General features: G+C 58.2%; 1 protein-coding gene across 1 annotated transcript; it reads left to right on the top strand.

The window, feature by feature from the left end:
• The first annotated feature begins 1889 nt into the window (after positions 1-1889).
• Rlbp1 (retinaldehyde binding protein 1) lies at positions 1890-7137 on the top strand. Its single transcript, XM_070042745.1, has 7 exons — positions 1890-2020; positions 2147-2275; positions 3801-4005; positions 4790-4968; positions 6346-6504; positions 6590-6700; positions 6858-7137. The coding sequence occupies exons 1-7, from the start codon at positions 2009-2011 to the stop codon at positions 7014-7016; spliced, it is 954 nt and encodes a 317-aa protein (XP_069898846.1). The 5' UTR covers positions 1890-2008; the 3' UTR covers positions 7017-7137.
• Positions 7138-7880: the final 743 nt, after the last annotated feature.

The raw sequence follows: 7880 nt of genomic DNA, 5'->3' as shown, positions 1-7880 counted from the left end.
CCTCGGAACGCCGCCGCACTTCCGTTACCCGGGGCAACAGGTCCCGCCCCGAGGCTCACTTCCGCCCGCGGGGGCGGGCGGGGCGGGGCCCGGAGGAAGGGGGCGGGGATTCCCAGCGCCCGCGGCGGGAGCGGGAGCCTCCGGAGCTGGAGCGGGCGGGGTCTTTGCACCGGAAGCGTCGGGAAGGCCCCGGCCGCCTGGGCCTCCCCCGCGTGGGTCGCGGGCGCGCGCGCGTGTCCACTTTAGTTAAGTCCTCTGATCCCGAGGTGCCGCCTCCGGCCTGGGGAGAGGCCTCGCCCCGAGCCAAGAGCTGAGGGACTGCGCCCAGGCCCAGAGTTCGAGCCCCACGGCCGACAACAACATAGAAAAGAAAGCACCAGAAGGTGGGGAAGGGGAGGGAAGAGAGAGGAGAGGAAATGGCGACAAAGAAGGAAATGCAGTTGCACTTGATCTTCCAATACCTACGGCCGAGAGTCTCTGCTAAGTACTGTAGAGCAGCTGCCTGCCGCCGCCAGCCTTGGCAGGCTGCCTGGCCCGGCCCTGTGCTGGGACTCACAGCCCAGTGCTGTCCCTTAGCTTTGGCACTCGCCCACGGCGCTGGCCCCTTTGAGCCGCACCCCACACCCCTCCCAGGATATAAGAGTCTCATGGACTTCCTTGCCTGGCTTCGAACTGAGATCCTCTGCTCTCAGTCTGATGACTAGCTGGGACGACAGGCATCGCTGCTGGCATACTGGATTAGGGCCTATCCAGGTGACCCCATTTCAACCTACTTACCTCTGTAAAGGTCACCCTAGAGCTGGGGACGGCAGAGCAGGCACCAAGCCTGTATGGGGTCCTGCTTTAATCCCTAGCAACACATACACACACACACACACACACACACAGTGGACAGCTGGGGTCCAGAGCCCACCCCCTCCATTATTATCATCTAGAAGGCAGGTTGGCCTGCCTGGTCCCCCTGCCCAGCCTTCACCAGCTACATTTCCAACTGACCCCACTTTGCTGAGGTGGGGGGGCAGGGGGGGGGCACAGGCCTGGGTTTGCCTGGGTTGCATCTGTGATTCCGTTTATTACTTCCTCCACCCCTCTGCATATCTGGCACAGGGAGTGGGTGCTCAGACACCTCCTGTACCCTCCGCTTGAGACAGCCAGGGCAGGGAAGTAGGTCAGAGCCCAGGTCCCAGCCCCACGGATGGCTGGAGGCTGGTGGCTTCCACACGGCTGAGCAGGAGAACACAAAGGAGGGCTTTGATGCATCTTCCCCCTCTCCCCATGGCGCTTCACCACCGCCCCACTCCGGGCCTCCTGGAGCCCAGATTTAATGGGAAACTGTGGGCACAGTGAGAAGTTCCTTGTGACCCACTAATCCCGGCCTTCTGACCAGGCCCTGCCCCCCAGCCCAGGCAGCGCCGAGCGGCACCCGTGCAGGTAGCAGGCGGCCCCCAGGAGGAGCTGCTCACTTGGCAGGTGAGTGTGTATCGGGGGGGCTTGCCTGTGCCAGGGAGCCCAGGGCAGGGGTGAGGAGGTGGGCATGGGGAGGGGTCCGGGGGAGCCACATCCCAGGCTGCCTGGCCATTCTCCAGGGCTGACCAGACCACCCTTGTCCTGCAGCCTACCCTGGAGCTAAGAACATAGTTGGGCTCTAGTTTATTTCTGGCTGGATCAGCGAGTCGCCGTGGCTGAGGTGGGGGTATTTGCATGAACCCCTTCTGCCAGCATAAGCCCAAGGACTAGGCCTTTCAGAGCTACCTGGGAGCCGTGGCTCAAGTGGTAGAGCACCAGCCCTGAGTGAAAAAGCCAAGTGAGAGCACAAGGCCCTGAGTTCAAGCCCCAGTGCTGGCATGCACTGAATGAATGAATGAATGAACAAATGTGTACAACACTGCCCAGTGCATGCTCACTTTTGCATTCCCCACCTCCTCTGCGAAACCCGGCTAGCTCCTGGAGACCAGCACGGAGGCAGCAAGGCCCTTCTCTTCCCCAGGACGCGAGTCCCCAGAGGAAGATGTCAGAGGGGGTGAGTACCGCCCCCCCCCAGGGACTCCTTCCCTGCTTCGCTAGCATCTCTGCTCACGGAGCCCTCTGTGAGCCTTGGGCCCTTTCACAAGGAGGGGCCTTCACAATGCCCCACTCGTCCGCTCAGGTGGGCTCCTTCCGCTTGGTCTCCGAGGAGGAGCAGGTGCTGCGGGCCCAGCTGCAGCAGCTCACCACTGACGACCACGGCCCCGTCTTTGGCAGGTGCAGCCAGCTGCCCCGCCACACCTTGCAGAAGGTGAGGGGGGGGAGGGGGGAGGGGGAGGGAGGCAGCCGCTGGAGGCAACACGGGATTGGTATGGAAAACAGGTATGGAGTCTGCAGGATGTGAAGAGCCCGAGTTGGTCTGGAAGCTGTCCTGGAGGCCAGGGCAGGGCAGCACAGGGAGGACCAGCAGCCAGGTCCGCCTCGTCCAGGACCACAGCCTGAAGCCTCTGGGATGGCTCCCCAGTCCAGAGCCAGACATGAGGAGCACTGGTTAGGAAGTGGCTGGCATCAGGCCCTGAGTTCAAGTCTTGGTCCTGAAGGGAAGAAAAAAAAGTGGCACCGGACAGGCAAGAAGCACGGGTTCTAGAGCCGGTTCCTTCTAGCCTGCTGTGTGCCCTTGCACACACAGCTTTCCCTCTCGGTGCCCTGCTCAGAGAAGGCCAAATGGTGCTCAGTACAGGTTGGCAGAGCTGACTTGGGGCTGCAGGGGATAATGTGGAGTGGGCTGAGCTGAGCTGGGGATCTCCGCTCCTGTCTGCATCTCTGGGCATCCTCACTGGAGGGCGCTGACAGCCCCCCTATACCCGACTCCTCCTCTGCCAGCTTCCCATCCTCCTCCCGCCGCCTGGGACTCTCAGAGCCAGGGAGGCTGCTAAGCCTGAGTCCCAGCTCTTCCCCTTTCTAGCTGGGTGACCCCAGGCAAGATACTTTAGCGCTAGGAGCCCCTGTGTGCTCATCTGAGAGACAATAAGAATACCAACCATGCCAGGCCTAGTGGCTCATGCATATAATCTCAGCACTTGGGAGGCAGATCCCAAAGGATTGAGGCCAGCCCTGGGCCATATAGTGAGATCCTGTCTAAACAGACAAACAACAACAACAACAGAAACCCAGAATAGGGCTGGGAAGGTGGCTCAGTGGTAGGGTGCTTGCCTTGCATGCATGAGGTCCTGGGTTCAATTCCTCAGCACCACATAAGCAGAAAAAGCCGGAAGTAGCGCTGTGGATCAAGTGGTAGAGCGCTAGCCTTGAGCTGAAGAGCTGAGGGACAGTATCCAGACCCAGAGTTCAGGCCCTACGATGGACAAAAAACAAAAACAAAAACAAAACAGAAACCCAGAATAGACTAGAGCCCATGATGGATGGTGGTAAAGATTAAAAACCACGATGTAGCCAAGGCACCTAGAATTCTGGCTCCTCAGGAGGCTGAGAACTGAGGATCATGGGTAGGAAAGTCTGTGAGACTCTAATCTTCAACCCACCACCAAAAAGCTGGAAGTGGAGGTGTGGCTCAAGTGGTAGAGTGCCTGCTCTGAGCGATAAAGTGAAAGGACAGTGTCCAGGCCCTGAGTTCCAGATCACTACCAGTGCACACACACACACACACGACTTAGCAGAAGGGCACAGAAGGCACCAGCAGTTATTGCTGGCAACACCTACCACGTGTGAAAACCGCCAGGACCAGCGGTTTCACCTCACTTCCTTCCAACTCAGCAGCCCGGATCTGGAGTGGCAGGCATTGAGTGTGCGCACACTGTGTTTGCACACTGTCCCAGGCCAAGGATGAGCTGAATGAGCGGGAGGAGGCTCGGGAGGAGGCGGTCCGGGAGCTGCGGGCGCTGGTGCAGGAGCAGGCCGCGTCTGGGGAGGAGCTGGCCCGGGCGGTGGCCGACAGGGTCCAGGGAAGGGATGGCGCCTTCTTCCTTCGCTTCATCCGGGCTCGCAAGTTCAACGTGGGTCGTGCCTACGAGCTGCTCAGAGGTGAGGCCTGGCTGGGGGTGGGAGGAGGAGGGGAGGGCGGACGGCCGTTGGGAGGGTATGGGGGGGACTGTCCACCTCCTTCCTGGCATGGGCAAGGACCCCTTCCTGCATGGGCGGGTCACACGGCGACGGGGATGCAGATGGAGCTGCGGTAGAGGTGCAGCTAGAATGAAGGAGAGCCTCTGTGTCTGGCTTGGAATTTGGGTTTTGGTGGTGGTGGTGGTCGTGGGGCTTGAACTCAGGGCCTGGGCGCTGTCCCTGAGCTCGTTTGCTCAAGGCTAGTGCTCTACCAGTCTGAATCACAGCATCACTTCTGGTTTTCTGGTGGTTAATTGGAATAAGAGTCTCAAGGACTTTCCTGACCCGGCTGGCTTTGAACTGGGATCTCAGCCTCTTGGAAGCGAAGATGACAGTCTTGAGCCACCCGTGTCCAGCATGGAGTTTGAATTTTATGGGGGGTGCACTGCCACACCCCCCTCAGCTGGCCTTGTGCCCAGTTCCTGCAGCAAGGGGTGTGGAAGGCACCAGTCACCCCCGTCCAGGATGCTTCCTCACGCTGCACAGTGCACAACAGCTTCACGCCTTGCACCTCATGGGGCTGCCGGGACGACTGGCTGAGCTGGCCGGCGTCTGTGTCTATGTGTGTAGAGATACAGTTGTCTCGAGTTTGAGAGGACAGCTGGGGAGGAGCAGGAGTGAGTCCGGGTCTCCGACTCGCACCCTGGGGTGGAGGGCAGCTAGGGCTGGGATGGCTCCCCAGAGGCCCTGCTTCTCCCTCGTCCAGGTTACGTGCACTTCCGGCTGCAGTACCCAGAACTCTTTGACAGCCTGTCTCTGGAGGCCGTCCGCTGCACCATCGAGGCCGGCTACCCTGGGGTCCTCTCCAGCAGGGACAAGTACGGCCGGGTGGTCATGCTCTTCAGCATCGAGAACTGGCACGCTGAAGAAATCACTTTCGATGAGGTCCAAGGGGGCTCCCCCACCCCTGGGCGGCCCGGCTCCCCCTCCGACTCTCTCCCCTCCTGCCCGCACACACTCACTCGGGAGATGGGGGGGGGGAGCCACCACATGCCACAAGCAGAGAAAATTTGTGGCTTGTGCCAGGGCAGCTGGAAAGGCCCCCACTTTGCAAGCATGGTGTCTTCATCATCTCCGCCCAGTGCCGCGGGTGTGTGGGGGGGCACAGCAGCTGTGGGGGTGGGGGCCGACAGCAGAACAGGATCGGTGACGCAGGGCTGAAGGCGCTTCTGGAAAAGGCAGGTTCCACTCTACTTAGCAGACTGTGTCCTTTCTATCTATGTGGGTGCCGCTTGCCCGAACCCTCAGAGTTTGTACCCAGTGGAAGAAAGAGGGTTTGCCCATTGAGAGAACTTTGGGATGAGTCATGCGGCCTTGAAAAAGACTTCTGAATTAGAAAAGATGCTCCAGACTTGTGTTGGAAAATACTATTCAGCTGCTTCCATATAATGACTAAATGTCCGTCTTCATCTGGGCGCAGGTGGCTCACGCCTGTCATCCTAGCTACTCAGGAGGCTGAGCCAGCCCAGCAGGAAAGTCTATGAGACTCTCATTTCTGATTAGCCACCAAAAAGCCAGAAGTTGAGCTGTGACTCAAGGGCCAGAGCACTAGCCTGGAGTGGAAAAGCCAAGTGAGAGGCCCTGAGTTCAAGTCCTGGTATTGTTGTTGAGGAAACCTGATTTAGCACTGAAGCTCCTCTAATGGACAGCTGTAAAAAACATCTAATTTTCTTACCCCCCCCACATACATACACACACATGTATCACTAATGAATTTGAAATCATCCATAATTCTTATACCCAGATACTTTTACCACTGACATCTTCCAATAGATTTGATTTTTTTTTTTTTTTTGGTGGTTGTAGAGCTTGAATTCAGGGCCGCATGCTTACTTGCTAGGCAGATATTCTACCATTTGAGCCACTCCTTCAGTCCATCCTCAACCTAGTTTTCTAGGTAGACACCCACAGACACCAAGATTTTTCTTGTAAAGTGGAATCCTACTTTGATGTGGTGCACGCCACGCACGTTTCCCGGCCATCAGTGGCTTCTGTGTCGTTTTTAACGGTTCCTGAGTGCCACAAGGCTTCAGTCTACCACAACCTTGCCAGTCCTTTGTGGCACACTTTGGGATAAACGCCCTAACCACAGATGGAATCCTCCAGGGTTGTCGTCCTGTGTACATTCACAGAAGGGGACCATCCGACATGGAAGCCATGGCAAATTCCTCCAGCCAAGGGACGTGCAATTAACTGTCCCCTGGGACCTGCCTTAATTACCTTGGAAGGTCGGGTCTGACGCCCCCTCTTCTCCTGCCCCAGATCTTGCAGGCGTATTGCTTCATCCTGGAGAAGCTGCTGGAGAACGAGGAAACACAAATCAATGGCTTCTGCATCGTCGAGAACTTCAAGGGCTTTACCATGCAGCAGGCTGCGGGGCTGCGGGCCTCGGATCTCAGGAAGATGGTGGACATGCTGCAGGTGAGGTTTGGAACCTGTCCCACACTTGGTCCTCTCACAGCGGGGAGGCCTGGGTCACAGGGGATCTCTCTCTCCGTCTCTGCAGGATTCCTTCCCCGCCCGGTTCAAAGCCATCCACTTCATCCACCAGCCGTGGTACTTCACTACCACCTACAACATGGTTAGGCCCTTCTTGAAGAGCAAGCTGCTGCAGAGGGTGAGTGTGAGCCTGCCCAGGGCGCGTGCGCAGTGAGCTGGGGCATGGGCGTGGGGAAGGAAGTGGAGCGCTCCTGTCCCTCCTCTCCCCTCCACGGCCCCGCCCCCAGCCTCAGGGCGCCTCCTGCTCACCGGTCCTCCTCCTCGCTTCCCTGCAGGTCTTTGTCCATGGAGATGACCTCTCGGGCTTCTTCCAGGAGATCGCTGAGACCATCCTGCCCGCTGACTTTGGGGGTACACTGCCCAAGTATGACGGCAAGGTGGTTGCCGAGCGGCTCTTTGGCCCCCGGGTCCAAGCTGAGAACACAGCCTTGTGAGCAAGCATCTGGCCTGCGTGGGAGCCCCCGTTTGCATCCTGGCCCTGCCCCGCTGGCTGGCTGTCCTGGACTCCAGGCTGGGGGACCTCAAACCTAAGCCTCGGGAGCTCGGGGGTCACCGTTGAGGGTGGGGGTGGCAACGCGGCGGGGATGCCTCTTGAACAGAACTGCAGGACACACTACCTTGTGTGCGGCTGGGTTTCAAGGCCGTAACAAGGCCTGCTGGTAATTCCCTCTGGAACGTCTTCCGGTCGGTGAAAGCAGGCCAAGAGGGAATGAAAAGCACCCTCACCTGCTTCCAATAAAAAGCAACTAGCGAAAGGGTTTACGTGGACATGATTTGGTAAACACAGTGATCTTGGTGCTTATAGGCAGGTGAGTGATTTTCTCCCAGAATCCCAGTGGGGAGCGGCTTCACTGTGGGATGGCCAGTCCTCCTGGGTCAGGTGCGATTTGATGTACATGCCAGCCTGTTCTGTGGACTCCTACTGCCCCCTGCTGGCCGTGTCCTGGCATTGCCCTGCTGGGGACAGGCTGTGCAGATGTTAAAACCTGACTTGCTCAGCCCCACAGGCCTGTGTGTGCCCTTTTGTGTGTGTGTGTGTGTGTGTTCTGGTCCTTGGACTTGAACTCAGGGCCTAGGCACTGTCCTAGAGCTTTTTTCTTTTTATCGGTCGTGGGGGCTTGAACTCTGGGCCTGAATGCTGTCCCTGAGCTCTTCGGCTCAAGGCTAACGCTCTACCACTTGAGCCACAGCTCTACTTCCTGTGTATATACATATTTTTTACTTTAGTTAATTTTAGGACAGACAGGATCTTGTCCTTTTACTTGGGCTAGCTTGGGCGGTGATGCTTCTATCTATAC

This window comes from Dipodomys merriami, unplaced genomic scaffold (assembly GCF_024711535.1).
Source record: "Dipodomys merriami isolate MVZ:Mamm:240054 unplaced genomic scaffold, mDipMer1.0.p SCAF_33, whole genome shotgun sequence".
Classification (NCBI taxonomy): Eukaryota; Metazoa; Chordata; class Mammalia; order Rodentia; family Heteromyidae; genus Dipodomys; species Dipodomys merriami.
Note: the sequence above shows the minus strand (reverse complement) of the source record. Positions and strands in the feature narration are given on the sequence as shown.

Coding starts and splice junctions, on each gene's coding strand:
- Rlbp1 (XM_070042745.1), top strand. Junction 4,006..4,789: donor TGCCTACGAGCTGCTCAGAG/GTGAGGCCTGGC, acceptor TCCCTCGTCCAG/GTTACGTGCACTTCCGGCTG. Junction 4,969..6,345: donor AAGAAATCACTTTCGATGAG/GTCCAAGGGGGC, acceptor CTCCTGCCCCAG/ATCTTGCAGGCGTATTGCTT.